This window comes from Protopterus annectens, chromosome 6.part0 (assembly GCF_019279795.1).
Source record: "Protopterus annectens isolate FY-2018-M chromosome 6.part0, PAN1.0, whole genome shotgun sequence".
NCBI classification, from domain to species: Eukaryota; Metazoa; Chordata; order Ceratodontiformes; family Protopteridae; genus Protopterus; species Protopterus annectens.
The window spans coordinates 196,808,892-196,830,438 of NC_056737.1; the positions used below are offsets into that span (position 1 = coordinate 196,808,892).

At 32.5% G+C, this 21,547-nt stretch overlaps 1 protein-coding gene across 1 annotated transcript in view; it reads left to right on the forward strand.

Moving 5' to 3' along the window:
- The window catches only part of LOC122804215 (beta-1,4 N-acetylgalactosaminyltransferase 2-like), a 432,284-nt gene that overhangs the window by 52,203 nt on the left and 358,534 nt on the right, over positions 1 to 21,547 (forward strand). The window contains exon 4 of the mRNA XM_044073916.1: positions 17,063 to 17,169. Within this exon, the coding sequence (XP_043929851.1) occupies positions 17,063 to 17,169 (107 nt within the window). The remainder of the gene's footprint in view (positions 1 to 17,062; positions 17,170 to 21,547) is intronic.

A 21,547-nucleotide genomic window follows, 5' to 3' on the forward strand; every position in this document is an offset into this window, starting at 1 on the left:
AAAATTGTGGGGATAAATCAATCATAATGTTAGGACAATTATATATAAATATGCACTTCTTATAAACTACTTGTGCTGATGAGATACCAAAAAGAAGTATCAAAAATCTGTGTCATCTTAATGCATATTTAGTGGACTTATGTTGGAACTTTCCTCTGTTGATGCTCTGTTAAAATTCCTGTCTATCAACTAATACTGAAAAAAGCAGCATAGTTAAACCAACTTTCTCATTTGTAAGCAAAAGGTAATATCCTTTTCTAGTTATGTTATTCAGATCTTACAAAAACAATAAAATACAAATCTTGTCATGTTTTACAACAGCAAATAAGCTATTCATCTACTCTACTGCTTTTGTCTAATTGTTAAGGACACCTTTCTATTACCTTCAGATCCTCAGCCATTCTATTCCTGACAGTCACTCATACTGCATAACTTCTAGACATATTTTAATATGAAGTTGCTTTGGAAAATTATTTGCTTATAGATCAGCACAGTCATGTATGGTGTGATTGTTGTGACTCTGAGACTGTGAGACTGTTCATGCATCCATTCACTCTATGGTTATACAATGTCAATGAATTTCACCATGCCCAGCATTTGACAAGACATACAACCTCATATATTAAATGACTAAACCTCTTTACACAGTGTTTCTATTTGAGAAACCATATGTTTTATTCCCATGTCAATAGTTTTTGACTTAATAGCTTTAATGTCCTGTTTGGAAAAGTTGCACTATGCTAAAGCAGATGCATATTTTGTTAATAAAAACTGTAGTTGAAAATGCTGTAGTGTATAACATAGATACAAAGTCAGCAAAAACTGAACTTTATTGACTGTAGAAAATTTTTTGAGAATGGAATTAAATTTGCTATTTTAATTGCAAACATTTCTTGAGCCTAGATGCAATACATTATTTGCATGCCAGCTTAATGGGCTCAACCTTCCCAACAGCTAAAAACTTTTATGAAAATCATTGATTTTTGCATTTAAACATACAGAGCTCTCTTGGATTATTTTAAGAAGATGGATATTGCTTTACTTCTGGTCTGCAAACATAAATTACATTTATGGAGGAGTTTAAATTGGATTTCTCTTTTGCCTGTGCAGTTAGGTAGCAATATTTCAGACTTTGAGTTAGAATTAGCTAAAAAGATTATATTACTTCAGCTACTGGTCCAGTAAGGTATTAGATATAATCCTTATTTATTCTATCTGTCTGTTTAAACACACTTTTTTGTGTTTCCTTGTTTAATTGTAAAGCTTATGGTTGAAGATTCATTAATTATTAGCTTAAAGGTATGTTATTTTTTATTTATTGAAATATTTGTTGACTGAATTAGTCAGACTAGGTTAGTAGCTTCTTTGCAGGGGAGACCTAGATGGCATTTATACTACTAGGAGAAATTTACCAGAGCATCAGTAAACTTCTCCTACCCTTCTTCAGGATGGTTGTGGGATGATTTATTTAAAGAAATGGTGGTGCAGTGTGATCCAGAAAATTAAGGAGATCCTTTAAGGGGGAAATTTATGGAGAAAATATAAAAGGAGGATGCAAAGACAATCCTGAAAAATAGTGGTGAGATGGAAAAGAAAACATATGCAGAAAAAGCAAAAGAAGACAAAGGTGGAGTAGCAGAAAAAAGGCAAAAGAAAATTATAAATGGAAGTACATGGTTAGGATTAAAAGTAAAGACAAAGAAATTGGCAGGTATGAAGTGTGGGGCAATTTATTAGCTCCTTTGGGTGTAAAAGCACATGAGGTAAGAACATTTATTCTTATTAGCAAAGAAACATTTTGTGACATTATATGTGAGATTGTTTTTTCAATGGAAAATTTTCTTGGACAATATGAAAATAGGAAGACTGTAACCCATGGAGTCTTTATGTGATAAAAGCATTTAATAGGGCAACAAAAAAGATTCATGTACAATTTTGAAGAGTCGTTGAAAAAGAAACTTTGAAAGTGCATTTGAAAGTTTTATGTAAAGAAGTACTGTACATTGCAAAAGGTTATGACAAAAGTGGTTTATGGACTGTTGCCCAGGATTGTAATATTGTGTTAAAATAGGAAAAAAAATATATATATATATAGAGAGAGAGAGAGATATGTACCAAGCAAGATAAATATAGAGGGGAATAGGGTGTTGTAAAATACTGGAGACAACCCAAAACATGTATTTTTGTGTGGAAAAGAAGGGCATTTGTTAGTTAACTGTCACAAAATAAAATGCTATATTTGTGGGGGAAATTGGACATGATGCAAAAAAATGTGAATTGACATGGTATACATATAACAAAATTAAACATTTATGGAATGACTGCAAAAATAACAATAAGGAAAAAGAAAGAGAAGAAAACTAAGAACGAGAATAAATTTTAGAAGAGTAGAAATAGAAAAATATTAGATGAGAAAGAATAGTAAAGAAAACATAGAAAAACATTCTGAAATAAGTGACAAAGAAGACATAAACCGGGAGGTAGTAAAAGGGAAAATTTATGTTGGTAAAAAGGTAAAAGAGAGAAAAGAACATTTAAAGGGTTAAGTTCAAAAGAAAAAGAGAAATGAAATGAATGAAACAAATATATATATACAGCTAATGACTGAGGTTTCATACAATGGTTAAGGTGTTTGACTCACAAACGCAAGGTGCAGTGGTTGATTCTCACCTTTGAAGAATACATTGTTTAGGGTTGCAATAGCCTGTTAAGAAAGCATAGTAATTAGCTATGAACTTATGAAAACATGACTCAAAGGAAAAGGTAAATGAAAATTTTAGTTTTCTGTAAATGTGAATAGTATTAAGAATATAGAAAGAAGAACAGAATTTTGCAGTGGTGGAATACATGTGATGTAGATCTAATTATATTAGAAGACACAAGATTTTTAACAAATGAAGAAAGATTACAAACAGAGAAACTATAGGGAGGAAAGATAATTTGGAATTTGTGTAATTAAAGATGTTGTAGAGTGACTGTATTCTGTAGAAATACACTAAAGATATTAGATGTAACTTTAGCAAACATGGGAATATCAACCATTGCAGATTTGAAATGAAATGAACAACTATATAGAATTATTACATTATATGATTATATTAACTGTAAAAAAGGAAAGGCTTATTTCATTATTTCATCAAATTTTAGACTTTAGGCTATGTAGCGGTATATATGAATATTACAATGACAGAAGACTTAAACTGTGATTTAAGTGGCAAGCGTAAAAAGAAAGGAAATTATATAAAATGTTAGAAGTTATAAGATGTGGCAAGTTAAAACTAGAGAACAAAAATTAATGGACTTATGACAGGAGTACAAGTAGAACTAAAATAGATTATTTTATAATTTCAGACAGTTACTTATAGGAGAAGGGGAGGTAGTTGAAAAAAGGATTTTCTGACCATCTTGCAATATGACTAGAGATTAAAGAAAAGTTATACACAAAGGAATAAAAAGGATAAATGATAAAGCATGAGCTGAAGAAGCAAAGAGATTAGTAATACAGTTATAGAAAGATTATATTACTATGAGAACATTTTATAAAAAATGGTTTGGATCTTGGATGGTATTTAAGGAATAATATATAAAATGTTTTTATAGTGGCATAATGATGTCAGAACAGCAGAGAAAGAAAAATATAAAAGAACATTAAACGATGTATTGGAAGATTTAGACTATAATACTAGAAATTGATTTGACAAAGAAAAATAATTATATGAAAGAAATCAAGAAAAAATGCAATAATTATTATTTAAGCAAAGATTTTTTAGAAGGAAACATATTGAGTTACTTAAGCAGATTAGTAAAGGAAGATGGTAGCACAACCAGAGAAATAAGAAATGTAAAAAGAGAAATAGAAAGAACTTAGGAAAAGAGTATGAATAATGTAGTACAATTTGTGCAAGAAATGTTTAAAGAAAAATAAGGTAGTGAAAAAACATGGAAAGCAAAAACATTGACAGAAAAAGAGAATAAAGAACTGGAAAAAGAGATTTATTTAAATTAGCTAGATAAATTATTAGGACAAGTAAATATAGATTTGGCTGCAGGCTCTGATGGATTATGGTAAAAAATGTATACAAATGTAAGGTATTGGCAAAAAAAAAAATTTAAGATTTTAAATGAATAGTTAAATGAAGGTTTTATGTATAAAGAATTATGTAGCAGAATATTTAAATTTATATGGAAGATAGAAGACAATTAAAAAACTAGAGACCAATATTATTGAACAATAATCATTGTAAGATCTTTATAAAGTAATACAAAAGAGATGTGAAACTAAAATGAAAAATATTATGGTTGATAGCATATATACTATAAAGGGGAAAGGGTGTCGGTGTCAAGAATTATTAATGATAGAGAAACTGTGATGCTATTATGATCAGAAAAGATGAAGCAAAAATTATAATTGGAGATCTTAATAAAGCATTTGACACAACTGGACATGAAATCTTATGCGTAATAATGAAAGAATATAATATAAGTAAGAAAATTAAGAATTTATGTATATCAGCATATAGTATTTTATTTTATTTATTTTATTTTATTTTATTTTACATTTGTTGACCGGGATAGTCTAGCTGGATACATGTCCATTTTCAGTAGAGGCCCGGGGAGAAAAGCTCCAAAGAACAGAGTTACATAAACAAAAAAGCAGAACAAGTAATTATTCTTATACACATATGCATATAAAGCAAGCAAGTAGGTTTTACAAATTGTTTAAAACAGGTACAAGCTTATGTAGATGGTCTAACATGGCTACATTGTGAACCCTTAAGGATTCGGGTTGGGTAGAGGCTAAGGTGGGCCTGGGACGATTGCTGTTAGTCTGGATTAGAACAAGAGCATAGCCATTGGGACTTTAGGAATTCTTTGAGGTGTTTTTTGAATTGGTGAAGAGAGGTCATGAGTCTTAGGTTGTTTGGGAGGGAATTCCAGGATTTACCAATGGAATTGGCATAGAGAGCTTCACCTCCCAAGTTGTTAGATTTGATTGTCTGCACTTGTAGACTTTTGGATGACCTGAGGGACGTAAGGTTGGAGTAGGGGGTAAGTATTTTGCTCAGTGAGGGGGTTTTGTCTGGATGGTTGATTATTTTAAATGCCTCAGTGAGTTGGTTGAGTTTGAGAATGTTGGGCAATTCTAACCATTCCAGTGTCCTTAGGTTTAGGCAGTGTTGGGTGCAATAGGGCATTTCTGTTATGAATCTGGCTATATGGTTATAGGTTGTAGATAGTTTATTGAGCTCTCACTTGTTAAGGAAGGAGAATATCGGGGAGGCGTAAAGGAGTGTGGAGAGGAGGTGGGTGCGGGCGATAGTTAGCTTGGTGTGCGGGGTTAAGAAGTTCTTTATTCTATACATGGACCCGAGATTCTTGTTTACCGACTTAATGGTCAGGCTAACGTGCGTATCAAATTTAAGCTTGTGGTCTATGGTCACCCCTAGTAGTTTGGTGTGGGAGACTGGTTCAGTTATGGTCCCATTGTTGGAGGACACATGGAAGGTTGGGTTGTTGGTATTAGGAGGTTCTTTTCCTTGGGAGGTAGTTGGAGTGGGGAAAAATAGAAGTAATTTGGTTTTGGTTGGGTTAAGTAAGAGTTTTAGTTCCGAGAACCATTTTTCGACTATGGTAAAGCAGTTTTGGGTTGTGACTTGGAGTTTGGCGAGAGGGACGTCAGAGCAGATCAGGGTGGAGTCATCTGCATATTGAATACAGGAGGCTTTGGGAATGATAAAGTGTAGACCATTTATAAAGACAGAAAAGAGAAGGGGACTGAGAACAGAGCCTTGGGGAACACCGATATTAGTGGGGAGTAGGTCTGATAGCCTGTTTTGCCACTGAACCGCCTGTTTTCTACAAGAGAGGTAGGCGTTAAACCAACTTATGGTTGATTTGCTAAGATGAAAGGTTTCCAGTGTGTGGAGCAACTGCTGGTGATTGACCATGTTGAAGGCTTTCGATAGGTTGAGAAAGAGCGCAGAGGATATTAATTTATTGTTGCGGTTGTGGTTGACTGAGTCAACAAAGGAGAGGAGAGCTGTGGTTGTGCTATGATGGGGGCGAAAACCGTGCTGGGTGTTAGACAGGAGGTTGTTACAAGTAAGATGGCTAATGAGTTGCTTGTGAACACAGCGTTCCATGATTTTGGCTAGTGGAGACAGTATAGCTATGGGTCTATAGTTAGATGTGTCCGTGGAGGACCCTCCTTTATGGAGAGGGATGATATAAGAGATTTTCCAGATTGAGGGATTGGAAGCTTCAGTAATGGTTCGGTTGATCAAGATTGAAACAGGATAGGCTATGGCATCAGATGCTATTTGTAAGTATTTGGCTGGGAGTAGGTCAGCCGCTAGGGTGGTTGGTTTGAGTTTTTTCAAGAGAGTACGAATATAGGAGGTGGATGTTGGTTGTAGGTTAAAGGAGGGTTGAGTTGGGTCTTTAGTAATAATAAAGTAAAATACATGTAAATGTCTGGTTAAGTCAAGGGATACATATGCAGAGTGGCATAAGACAGGGATGTCCACTGAGTTGTATACTCTATGCATTAGTTATGAATCTGATAGTGTGTGAAATAAATTACAAAATGAAGGAGGTGGGGTATATAACACCTGAAGGGTTAATAATTCCCATTCTGTTAATATATGCAGATGATATGATAATTGCAAAAAAATAAAATGTGGATACAATAAGTAATACTTTATACAAATGAGTGTATAAATAAAATAAGGATGGCTTTAAATAAAGAGAAAAATAAAGGTTTAGGTGATGCAGTAAAGGTTGGGGATATACTTTACAATGAATGAAATGTCTGTGTTAGGTATAAAATTTGGGAATAAAGATGTAAGTAAAATTCAATGGGGAAAACAATAGAAAAAATAATGCCAACATCTTTTCTAGAGAACATATAAATTATCATTCAGGAAAAAAGGCGTAGTTGATAAATTCAGTACTGATGGGAAAATAGCATACTTAGCAAGTGTATTTATGTTGCCAATAACATTTGTAAAGGAATTATTTCAGATAATTTTTAATTTATATGGGGTTCTAAATTAAACCCAACAAAAGAAGGAGTTTTGTATGTAAATAAAGGAGGGGGGTTACAGTTAATTAACCCAGTGGTATACGCTGCTTCATTAAATTTGTAGAAAGTGTTAAAGTGGATAAATGAAAAAAGATGAGAGATCAGTAGTAAAATTGTATAAATATAAGTATAATAAATTTGGGGGTATAGTAAAAAGGAGTAAAAGAATGTATAAATGAAGAAATAAAATGGTATCAAGAAAAATGTTTTGTAGAAAATAAAAATTGATAATATAGAAAAAGATAGAAAAGCATGGTATAAAAATATAATGATAAAACATTACTATGTAAAACTATGGGAAAACTTAACAGATGAAAAAAATTAAAGCTATAAAAATAAGTAGAAAATTATGTAATTAGAAAGTAGAATGTCAAGATTTTTGTGGCGACTGGTAATAGATAATTCGCCAGTAAATGGAAATATGCCATATAAATAGAAAAGCGATATAATATGTTTACATTGTTAAGAAGAAGAAATACAGAACATGTGTTTTTGAAATGTAAAGGAGTAAAAATGTTATGGGGAAAATTCTGTAAAGAAGATTTTTTGAACATATAAAAGAAGTGGATAAAATAACCATAGATATGATTACATCTAGTCTCATAAAATCCATATTAAATGGATATGCAAAATAATAGATAAATAGTTATTTTCTGTAATATGGGCTCTATGGAATGAAAGAATAAATGAAACTATCTTTAATGGTAAATGGATTTTAGCAAAAGTATTAAGCAAAATCAGATGGTGGTTATGGAAAAGGGAGTTGGGGACTAATAGGGATGACATTTTAGCATGATTGTAAAGGAAATTATGAGTATGTGTAAACAGATTTGTGTATTTATATATTTGTACATATGTAAATATTTGTAAATAAGTAAATAAGAGTTATTTTGTATATAAATAAAGGACCTCTACTCGTGGTGGGTGGAGTAACTGTGCAATGTAGCACTTCCTGCTTCCAGTCTGGATGTGAATGTGGCTTGGAGAAGCAGGAATAAGTATGGAGAGTGTCAGTGTTAGAGAAGGAGTTGTCAGCAGAGTTTTGGAGAGAGAAATGGATAGTTGTATAGTAAAAGTGAAGGCAGTCAAGCCTTCACAAGAGATTATATTTTTGGAGGAAATTGTAATAGAAGGATAGGAGCAGAGGTTTAAAATGGTTGAAAATGATGCAATGCAGGAGGAGAAGAAGTAAAGGTTAGTGAGCCTTCATAGGATACAGAACAATTGTTTAAGAAGAGAGAGATGCTGAATTGCAGCAGGGATGTATTATTACAACCCTCCAATTGGGAATGTTGCAGAATGTTAAAGGACTTAATGGGCCAGAGTGAACCAGAAAGTGAGAAGGCAGTGCCATGGGATGAAATAATGGACAATACAGAAGAAAAAGTGGAAGAAATAAGAAGGGAAGTAAAGATGTCATACGTGCAAACTGTAAGAGGAGAAAAAAGGAAAGAAAAGAAAATGCAGGTGAAAAAGAAGTACCATATATAAATAAGCAGTAAGAAGGTGAAGGAACTTGATAGGTATGAAATCTGAGATAATATTATTGCACCATTAGGTATCTCTCCCAGGGAGGTAGAAGCATTTATTCATATTAATAAAGACTTGTTTTGTGAAAACTTTTTAATCAGGACAGTATATGGAATTTTTTTAGAACAATATAAAGTAAAAAAAATATATATATAACTCTTGGAATATATATGTTGTTCAAGCATTTAACAGAGAGACAAAAAGAATCTTTATGTACAATTTTGAACTTATGGTAGAAAAAGAAGTATTGGGAGCCTATTTAAAGACAGGAGGTCATGGACATTACAAAAATATATAATGACAGAGGTCTGTGGACTGGGCATTGGGAATGTGTTGTATTGCAAATAAAAACTGAAAACATAATACACATACCAAGCATGATAAATGTGGATAGAAATATAGGATTTGTAAAATACTGGAGGCAACCAAAGACATGTTTCTTTTGTGGAAAAAAATGATCATTTAATTAATAATTGCGATAAGAGAATGTGTTATATTTTTGGCAAAACAGGTCATAAAGCAAAAAATGTGAACTAAAATATATGGATGGACTGCTAAGAAAACATGGAGGAAAAGGGGAGGAGGTAGATTATGTACAAAAAATTATTATAGAGCATAATATAGAAATGGAAAAAGAAGAAAAGCAGGAAATATTAATGGTAGATAATAAAGAACTAGGAAAAGATGATAAATATAAAAGGGGAGATATAGAAGAAGAGGTACCAACAATCAATTCAAATGAAGAGGGAGATACTAATTGAGTGAAGATTAAGGGTAAAAGTATTCTTTTGGGATAAGAGTTAAAGACAGAAAAAGTAAATTTCAGCATGTAGGTTTGAGAGAGAATAGAAAAAGTAAAGGATGATAAAGGTAAATATAATAAAGTGAAAATGTGATCAGTATACAGAATATGTAAGTATGAATAGGTGTATTAGAATGGTGCACATCACTTGGTATGCATATTATCATATTAATAGACACTAGAATTTTAACAGAGGGAGAGAGATGACAGGTAAATGAATCGTGGAAAGGAGTGCTTACTTAGAATACAGGGGAATAATGGTGTTCAAGTAATAGAATTTTGGGTAGAAATTCAGTATAAATTATGGATTGTACTTTATTAAAATTTGGTAGAGTGACAATATCAGATGTGATATGGAAAAACAAGTATACAGAATTATTGCAGTATATGCATATGTTTCACAAAAAGAAAGGGGGTTGATATTTAAAAATATCCTTAATTATGTTAGTGTTAATATGCAATTCACATTGGAAGGAGATTTTAATTGTGACTCAAGAAAACAAAGAAAAGAAGGGGTGGATGGTAAAGTAATTGCAGAGATTCTAAAATGTAGAAAATTGTATGTATGGAATAACAAACATTGGATATCTAAAAAGGGTAATTTAAGAAAGGAAACTGATTATTTTATGATTTCAAAAAGTTTGAAAATGTTAGATAAAGGAACAATAGTAACAGTTTGTTCAGACCATGTGGCAATTTGAATGCAAGCCAAGAAAAAGTATATATAATAATAGGTAGGGGTATTAAAAGAATAAATGAAACTGATTTAAATTATGAAGTTAGAGAAAGGGTTGTTTATTTATGGAAGGATCATATAGATATGAAAGTGTTTTATGATAAATAGACAAGTTGGTGGCTAAGTTTAAAAAAATATATAAAATAAGTGTTCTAGAATGGCAAAGGTTGAAAGAAACATAAAAATAAAACTAGAAAGAAATCAGTCAACAAGCATTTAGAGAGATAATAAGAGATAGAAAAAAAGATTTTTTGAAAAGAGAGAAAAAGATATATGAAATGAATCAATGAAAAAAATTAAAAAGTTGTTTAAACAAATATATTTTTACAAGGAAAGAAAGAGTAGGTGGCACCATATGTAAATAAATAGAAGATTGATAAAAGAAATAAGAACTGAAAGGGAGATATTGTAGAAAGAAATAATAGAGATAATAAATTAATATATAAGTAAGACATTTTAAAAATACAAAATGGAAAGAGGACATAAATCGAGAGTGAAAAAGCTAACTAAAGAAGATAATGAGGTGGTAGATAAGAACATAACAGTTGAAGAAATGGAAAATGTATTACAGACATTGAATTTGGAATCAGCCACAGGATTTGATGAGATTGAATATTTAATGAATAAAGATATGCAAGATTGGCAGAATAAATATTTTCAGAGGTGTTAGATGAATGTTTAGAGAAATGGATGAAAGATGAAGAAATACTTAGTGCTATGAAATGTATAATGACAAAAAGAGAAAAAAAGATATAAAGAACTGGAGACCAGTAGTGGTGAACAATATGAATTATAAGGTATTTAGGAAAATAATAGAGAAGAGATTGGAAAGCAAAGTGAATAAGTTATTGAGTGAAACAATATTTGGGAAAAAAAGGAAAAGGGAGCCTAGAACATTTGATGATAATGAGAGAAGTGGTGGATTATGCAATAAATAAAAATTCAGGACTTAAAATTTTGACAGGTGATGTGAGTAAAGAATTTGATAGGATACAACATGAAACTTAATGAGAGATTTTAAAAGAATATAATATAAGTAATAAAATAATAAGAATATGTGTTCAGTATATAAAAAGAACAAAGAAAAACTAGTAATAAATGGCTGACTAAGTGAAAATATAGATATAAGAAGTGGTATAAGACAGAGTTGCCCACCAAGCAATATTTAATTTGCATTAATTATGAAAGCAGTTGTCAATGAAATAAATGTAACTTTAAGAGTAGCAGAATATAGTACAAAAGAAGGAATTCAATTTCCAGTAATGTTTTCTTGTGCTGATGATACAGTGTTAATTACTAAAAATGAAGAGTGGATGGAGATAGATATCAGGAAACTTAGTCAAGAGCTAAAAGTTATTGGTTTATTTATAAATAAGTATAAAAATAAAGGAGTAGGATTAGTAGGAAAATAGGAGGGATACAGTTTAATAGAGAAGAAATAGAAATTCTAGGTATAAAATTTCATACTGATCAACAGAGAATAATACAGTGGCAGAATATGATTCAAAAATAAGGAATATATGTTTGGTTTTGAGAACATATAAGCTGACATTTAGCAGAAAAGTGTATTTAATCAATTCTGTTATATTTGGTAAAATTGCATATTTAGTGGCTGTGTGTATGGTCCCTGTAAAATATGAGAAATAATTATTGTCAATAGTGTTTTGATTTATATGGGTATCAAGATTTGTGTCTTTCGGCTTTTCCTGTTAGGGGTCGCCACAGCGGAACTCCGGTCCGCTAATGATTGGCAGTAGATTTTTATGTGCTGGCTTGCCGGGTCTAATGCACAACCTTCAATGAAGGAATGCCCATTCATGCATGTCGACACACAGAAGACTCTCTAACTGAGAATTGAACGGGCAACATCTAACTGTGAGGCGACAATGCTACCGCAGCACCAAGGAGTATTATATGTTAAAAAACAAGATGTGGTATTAGCCTCATTGAATTTATACCAAAGTGTTGACATGGTTAAAGGAAAGGGAAAAAGCACGGATAGTGGTAATAATGAAAGAATACGGATAAGTTGAATAAAATTTAAAAAGAGGGAATGGATATTTACATGCAAAAATGAAAGAAAAGCAAGATAAATCTTTGTTGTAGAAAATAGTATATATTACAGAAAAAAGCAGAAAAGAGTGGTATGTGAATATAATGAATGCATATTATTGTATATATCTGTGGAATCATTTAGAGAAAAGAAATATAAAACCTATAAAGACAAGGATACAGATATGTGAAAATTATTTTGAATGTACAGATTTTCTGTTGAGATGAATAATAAGAAAATTATCAGTAAAAGCAAATATGCCATATAAAAACACAGTGGTGAGGTAGGAACCACTAAACATGTTTTTTTGAATTAAGAAGCATAAGAAAATTATGTGGAAATGGATTTATAAAAGGTTTGAAAGGAATAAAAGACTTAAATATGGACATGATAGAGTATGGATACTATGGTGATAGAAGGAAAAATGATGTTACAAATAGAGATCAAAATTGTTTTATATAATACAAATTATTTAGTATGAAAGGCTGAATGAGATAAAATTTAATGGAAAATTGGTATTGTCAGAGATATTGAAAAAAATAATTTTGGTTGTAGAAAAAGTGGAGGAAATTAATTATGTGAGTAAACGATAATTAATATATATAAAGTGAAAATTGAAAAGAGATTAGGAAGTTAAAAATAATAAATACTTGTAAATTATTGTAAACAATTTGTATATGATGTATATAGTGTATATTATGGATTTTAATAAAGAATCCCTACTCTTTTTCATAGGTGCCATGGGATCTTTTACATCCACCTGAGCTATCATGAACTCAAGCAGATGGGGCCTTGGTCTAACATCTCATCCAAAGGATGGGTGTGTATTGAAGTAGTATATTAATAACTTTTGGCTTTTGCCTTTTGTTAATGCTTAAACTACTGCTACCATACAACATTTCATAGTTGGCTTACTTTAATGGCAAAAAGTAATTTGTAGTTGCTGTACCAGTGTGGTTTATCTATCTGGTGGTGGCATTGCTATAAAGACAATTACATTGGTGAGATATTATTAACCTTCCTAAAATAATATTTTTTTTATTCCAAATAATTTTACTCAAATATCAAATACTTTTGGTAAGATTTTAGTGGAAGTCATAGGATTGGGCTTTTGTTGTTAAATCCTAGAACAGCAGTTTTTATAATCTGTAGCTATACAGTGCAAAAGCTTATTTTAGTTTGATTGATGTTGGCTATAACCTAAGACAACAGCGAGCATTTACCATATTCTGTTAAGGCTATTTACCCCTTAAGTATTATGGATTTAAAGTTTGTATCATCCTAAGTAAATTTCTGGCAGCAAGTGCAATCATTTGCATAATTCATCACATCCTGAATGCATCAGTAATAGGCTTGCTGCTTTCCTTTCAGTGATTTTCAGTCCTAACATATTAAAATTGTTTTACAACGTATTTTACTTTGTTCCCATGTCTAACTTAAATTCAACACTTCTTTTATTAAGTCTTATTGTCTCTAGTCAACAGTTTTGCTGCCATTCTGACTTGATAACTAAATGCATTTCCTCATTATTCTCTGAATTCCCAATGCCAACTCTTTTAATTTTAGCATTGCTAGAAAATCTTATTTCATGTTTTGAGTTAAAACATGGAATCTTTGTTCTGAAGAAGCTCATGTGAATTAATGTGAGTGAAAGTGCTTAACAATGTTACGTTGGTAGTCCTGTGGTTGGATTTATTGTCTCTTTTTTTGTTTTGGTGCACTTTTTATCTTGTTTTGGTCGAGTATATGTGAGTTTCAAAACATGGAATCTCTTTTCAATACAATTATTTTTGACACTTCTTTGCAATTTTTTTCTACCATGTTTGTGAAGAACTGATTAATAGCAGAGCAAATATTTTCTTGTGCAGATTATCACTACTAGAACATGAAGCTTGAATTTCATTAGTGCAGTACATTCTGTATACCTCATGGCTGTCTTTTACATTGACATTGTTGTTACAGTACCTTTTCAGTTTATGTTTATTTATACTTTATTACTTGACTCACATTTTTTCTGTAATGCTTTTAACTGTACATTTATAATATTCTTCACCCTGTATAAGTTTACAGTTCTTTGTATCGGTGAGTCTGATTTTCTTAAAAGTACTCCCTTTATTTGATTATGTTATACCACAAATTATTGTCACTTAAAAGTGACTCATACAACTTGCTAAATACAATCACTGGCTTGGTTCTTTAGCTCAGTTAAATAAATTCCTTTAGTTTGAAAAAGTCATTTTTCCAGGTATTTCAGCTTCTTCCCCCATTCCAAAACATGCAGTAGATGGACCAGACACTGAATTGATTGTAGATATGAGTATGTGTATATGTAGTATGGAAGAACAACTCAGCTGTGTGAAAATTGGCTCTTGATGATGGTCACTGTTGATATGACACCCTGACCCTATGCGCAAAAATGGGAAAAGGGGGGTTATGGACGAACAGAATATCATTTGATCTCTGCTTTTTTGAAAAGAATAAATGATGGACAAAATGGAAGATCTTTCTAGGTAATTAACAATTCCTGAACTTTTCTCTGTTGCTGCTGTTTTGCTTTTTTTTTTCTTCTTGAGATAAAAGTATTATGCATCATAAAGGTGTTTTTTTTCCTGTACAACACGCAGGAATGCAGAATATTGCACCTCCTTATGACGTTGCTTGCACTGAAGAAAACATCAAATTTCTGTATCTATAGTTTCTAGATAAATCGTTTCAAAGTATGATAATGCCTGGTTGTTGCAGATGGATCATTTCACCTTGAAAGAAGAAAATATGTAATATGAGAAATTTTCTTGAGTTACAAGAATGAAAATGGATGAAAATGCCGTGGAACAGATTCCCCATCTACATAAAACAAAGTTAATTCCTATCCATTTTAAAGTACAGGTTATACCTATGGATGGGAAACAGAAAATGTTCCTCAGGATTTCCCCCTGTATGAATAATGGACAGATTTGGCTCCTAAATGCTTTGTCCTGTGCATAGGCCACCTCAAATTATCTATGGTATGGTATGATCTGAGATGGTATGGTATGATCTGAGTTACTCTTATTAGGGGTAATATGTAATTATCAACCATAGGATGAGTAAGGCCAATATATGACCAAAAGGGATAGGTCATTTTGAGCACAAAAAAGAAAATTGGCTAGGCTTAATATGGCCTGCAGGGGCAGCTAGCCTAGTACTATATACCTATGAAAAAATAACGCTCATGATTATTTTACATCAAAAATGAGTGGATTTTAAACAGTGAATTGCATTTCTGCATGAATGACTGTTTAAGAGATAGAAAACTAAGCATTCATTTACATTGTCATATAATTATAATGCTCATCAAGACACCCACAACAACAAACATTGTGGACAGATCCTCATGAATGACAGACTATGCAGATGTGATACTAACCCCCATGACATCTTTACTTTAACTGCCAAGCATTGAAAATGAGAATATGTGACATGCAAAATGCAGCAACACTGCAGTCCACACTGTTGGCAGGAAATTAATGAGTTGTTACATTTAGGATTGCTATTAGCTGGACAGCAATTGCCTCACAATCAAATCAAATTAACATGCAAGAAAAACAGTTAAATACAATTTAAATGTGTAAACATTCTTTTTAACAAAACATATAAGGCCACGTTTTTCTTACATATTCAGTTAACATTATTCAAAGTCATAATTAAGCATTTTAAGTTTGATTTTAATTCAGTACTGCAATTAAGTCACACTGTCATAAATTGTGTGTGGCTTACTTGTCAAGCATTGCAATTGTGAATGAAGCAAGGCAGACCACATAAATAGTGCTGTAAGAGTGAAACATAAACAGAGTGATTAGTGTGAATGAGCTAAAACTACCATATCATATAGCTGTAACACATCTCAAGCATGGCAGCATACACATTTCTTGTGATCAGCACTATAGATGATGGCCATCTAGATTATAGAAAGAATGGGATATTCATATATAGAGAGAAGATCAAGTCTTCAGAGAACAGGGAGAATGCATCTTGAAATAAAATGAGTTAAATGTTTTTGCATTACAAAATATATTATAGCACAGATTTCTTATACTACATTAGATGTACCCCTGCCAGTAAATAAAACTGCAATATCGATTATTTTATCATATCGTTAAGCAACACTATCAACTACTCAAAATAGTTTTGTATTTTTAATGTCAAATTTTATTACAAGGTTTGAGGCATAGAGGGATAAATCCTTAATTAGGGCCCTGATGTACAGGCTCATATAGCAACTTGGGCATCTGAAATGCTGGCAGGTAGGGATATAAATGACAGACTATGTCATATGTGTGACCATCCTATGGGGGAGAGCATTTGACTAGGCATTCCCTTTGGGAAAGCATGGTTCATAGAGGAGAGTAGCCCTCAAATGTAACAGGTGAATTCATGGGAAAGGGAGATGCCAAGGACTAGGTCATAAATTAGAAAATACCTTGACAGAAGCAGTCAATGATATGACCCCCCAGGACACCTTTAGGTTCCATTGCTGATTCCAGCCTTAGAATGGAAATAGTCTTAGGGACCCAGCAATGGAGGGGGTTACTGGGGTAGCTGGAAAGAATGGAGCAGAAAGGGAACAAAAAAATGTTTTATTACATGTTTCTGTTTCTCTAAATGTGAGTTATTTTATATGCAATGAATATGATATAATATGCAAATGTTGGAATGTAGAATACAGAATGAGTAGAAACATATTTCCATTTAAACTCAGTAGTAATAAGTCAAAATCAAAAGTTTCAGCAAAATATATATAGGTGGTACAGACGTGTGCTTACTACTGGAATGGAAGAAAGCATTTAACACTAACATATCATTAGTTTTCTTTTTTAGACTGGAATCTACATCACAACCTCTTCTAATAGCTGAACCAAACTCTCCTCTCAGCTACCCTGTGCAAGGAGTTGAAGTGATGCCGCTACACACCATCCTGATCCCAGGTTTGCAGTTCTCTAATAAAAATTGTCTAAGTACAATATTGGAAGACTTAGGGATTTTAAGTGAATTAAGCAATATCCCTTTTAAAAAAATGCCTGCATTTACATATATGAAAAATACCAGTTTTCCATCCATAGATCATACCTTTCCTGATTCACATGTTGCCCTTATTCTTTATCTCCAAGGATCTGTACTTCCTAGTCCTGAACAAGACAAAATAAATAATGAAACAGTTGTTCTTCTTCAGCATGCTTTAACAAATATCACTTGCTTTCATTATGTCTGCTATCTGATGCATGTGTTTCTTTTATTATACATTCATTCATTTACCAGCTATGTGAGATCCTTTTCAGCTATGGCAGTCCCAGGTTTGTGAGTTTTATATTCAGTTGTTTTGCATTTTACACTTACACAGACTATTGCACAACTACAGATGTCACAGGACTAGAAACATATCATACTTATTACATGCATGATGCTTGGATATTTGGTATTTAGATATTTGGTATTTACAGGGAAGCATACCTGTCAACCTATAGGATGCAAAAAGTCTTGGCAACACAAAAAGAATGAGGGGGGGGGCAAACTCCCAAGGACAGTTTTCTAAATAATGCTGTTAAAAATGTAGAATTTGCTAGAATAACAGGTTTCACTTTGTGAATGATATGAAGTCTGAAAATCATATGTATATCATTATTTAATGACTTCAGTCTTCAATACAGCAGTAGCGTTGTTACCTCACAGCAAGAGGTTCTCCCATTCGATTCTTGGCTTGGCTTGGGAGTGCCTTTTTTGTGGAGTCTGCATGTCCTCCTCACAGTTGGGTAGCATTCGAAAGACATGCGTGCATAAATGGGTGTTCCTTCGTTGAAGGTTGGCTGTCAAGCTGGCACATCGGCGTTTTGTAAAAATCTACTGCCAATCATTAGCAGACTCCGGAGTTCAACTGTGGCAACCCCTTACCGGGAAAAAGCTGAAAGACAAACAAGCAAGTCTTCAATAGTCTGAGAGAACCATAAATTTATGAGGAGTAGACCAAAATATGAGGCAAAAAATCTGGGCAGTTGAGAGTTATAAAGGAAAATGACACACTCGTACTTGTACATATATTCAGCTAAATGTGGCATTTCTGAGTCTGATTTGTACAGATAGTCAGCCTAAGTAAGATGGGTGTCACTTCACAGACATATTTTCCTTAACTAAACAGACAATTTTTCTTTGTGTGTGATTGTGTGCATGTGTGTGTGTGCACGCATGTGTATAGCTATATATAGATGTTTTTTACTTCTACTATATATATATATATATATATATATATATATATATATATATATATATATATATATATGTGTGTGTGTGTGTGTGTGTGTGTGTGTGTGTGTGTATACTATGTAAATATAGATATATATACATATGTTTTCTGTCTTTGATTTCTCCAAATTTTTAAGTTTCTAATACAATGATGGGAATGACCCCCATTCCTAAGTCAAAGTATGATTAAAGTTCATGAAATTAGAATTGTTTCAATCTTTGATATCAACTAGAAATGCTCTTCGCATGCATTGTGCCTAGTAAGGACTCCTTCTGCAATTCATACGGAGTTACATGTAATGGTAAAATATCTAAATAAAACTGTAGATTCTTTTTTTATAAAACCTGTTGCTCCTACTATCAGTGAAACTATCTGGGTATCTTTCTTCCACATTGCTCTTGCTTTTCCCTGCAAATCCTAATATTTTATGACTTTCTGTCTCTCTGTTTGCAAGAGACTGTAGTCACTGGGCATAGCAATTTCAGTGATCAATGCTACTTTTGTTTTTTTTTTCATGGATCACTGTATCTGGTTTTTCTTTCTTCTATCTTTTGAACTCTTAGTAATGGGGGCTCCCATGTGATCATTACTTCATCATTTTCTGTGATGCTTTGTGGCTCATGTTTCCAGTGTTTTTCAGCTACTTCAGTATTATAATGTTTGCACAATCCCCAGTGAAACAATCTTGTCACATTATTATGGTTTTCAGTATACAGTCCTTCTTCCGTTAGTATGTCACTACCAGCAACATAGAATGCAACTGTTTCCAATTCTATTTTACAAAACCTACATTTGTCTGTTTCTCTCACATGTCCAATGGACTTTGTAAGCCAACAGGTATGTAGTCCACTATCTTGAGCCACCAATATTAATCTTTCAACTTTTGCTTTGAATTTGCCCCTCTTTAACCTTTTCTGCATTTTATGCTGAACAACATGAGGTTGTTCCAGGAGTTTTCTATACTTGCAACTATATTTATGCATTTTCCACAGTTCTTGCCTTCTCATTTGATCTTTCATCTTATATTTTTTCTTTTGTTTTTTGGCACATGGAGTTGCTGCCTGATTTTTATCTGCTTCTGGTTTAATTTCCATTCCTGGTTGACAATGATATGCTTCAGTTAGACTAAGCAAGGAAGTCATCTTAGATTTATTCTCCTCATGTTTCAAAACTTTCACTATTTGGATCTTGTGAGGTCAGCAGATATGTATGCAATCGCACAATTGCAAATCTATACACGTAATCAATTTCAAGAAGGCTCATATCTCCTTTGGAAGGGAGAGTATATAATCTTGGTATGCACCGATTTTTATAAATCATTTGATGAGCATAAAGCATCCTTCTTGTATTCCTGTCTAATCTATCCAACACCTTTTGGGGCCAGTCAATTATTCAAAAACTGTAAGTTAGGACACAAAAAACAAATTGGTTTATAGCTTGAACTTTGTTCCTAGATTTCAACGCTCTTTTCAGGATTAATTTAAGTCTTCTAAAAAAATCCTTACTGAGTTTTATTCACATTTGTCTATGTTTTATTGTTGATCAAGTTATTTTATATCACACTCTTGTCCCAAACTGATGTTTTCTTGGTGCTGCAGCTTTCCTGCTTTAAAGGTTGCTTTTGCACCTTTATCAAGACCAAATAATATCCTTATATCATCTGAAAAAGTTTTGACTAACTGCAGTTGTGCTTTCATTTCCTCATCTGATGAGCTATACAGTTTTAAATCATTGACAAAGATGACATAATCTGTAAAGCAGACAGCTTGAAGGGTGACAGAGAGTAACCCTGGAATATCCTCCTTTTAGATTTTTATCCCTGGCATAATAATTTGGCCTTTATCATGGCTTAACTGCAAAGTGGTTTGCCACTGTTTCATGATTGCTATGATGTAGTCTATCAGTGTAGGGTGAACTTATACATTTTTAAGCACTCTTTTATCCATGAATGTGGAATAATGTCAAATGCTTTTTTTGTAGTCTATCTAGGCCATACATAGATTCTTTCTTTTTACAGTTTTCCACTCTGACTTCATTTAACAACACAATCCTTTTTTCCATGTGACTTTTTTTTTATTACCCTTTTGTTATATTGCCATAATTTATTTTTCTTCTAAAGGATTATAAACTCTGTTGGAATCAGTTCCAGTGTATAGTTTATACTTTGTCAGAAGGCAAGTTATTGGTATATAGTTTTGAGGGTGTCTTGCAGGTTCACTCTTAAGTAGGGGCATTATTTTTCTTGTTGTTATTCAGGGTTGTGTGTGTTTGGGGTGCGTATATAAATAGTTCTTACTCATGGCAGAATCTTCATGCAAAGATGTTAATACTTTTATCCAGAAGTTAGGTACTGCATCTGGGCCTGGGTTCTTCCAGTTAGAGACTTTTCTTAACTTTCTATCAGTCTCTCTGGCCATCGCTTCATCCCATTTCATATCCTGTACATTTGAACTTCTTATTCTTTTTTTTTTCTTCTTCTATCCATTTAGCATCTTTGTTATGTTGCACAGGATCTTCATAAATATTTCTCCAAAATGTGCCTATTTCTTCTGTTTTTGGTGGTCTTTCAATTCCTTTCAACTTATTTCCCAATTATCTATAAAACATTTTTGGGTAATCAACAAATTGTTTATTTTGTACTTTTATTTTATATTTATCTGCATATCTTCTACGTTTTTCTGCCTGTGCTGATATTTTTAGTTTATTATTTGCGATAGTACATAAGTCAAGATCCATTATAATACTGCACATTTCTTTTATCACTTCTATCTTTCTGATTATTTTTGTTGATCTGTTCCCTCTTCTATACTTTGCTAACAGTGACACTTCTTGTCTTAATTGCTTTATAGTTTTCTCTATCCAACAGTTCCATGATGGCATTCGATTTCTCTTTTCCTTACTACTCTGTGTTCTTGTGGAAGGACTTATTTGTTATTAATTTGATTGTACAGTAATGTATCCTATTTACTTCTCTTATATCACATGCATTTCTATGAACAGCCCTAATTACTGTGTTCATTTGTTTTATCAAACTTCTAACTTTTGGGGTTTTATTGACCTTCTGCGGT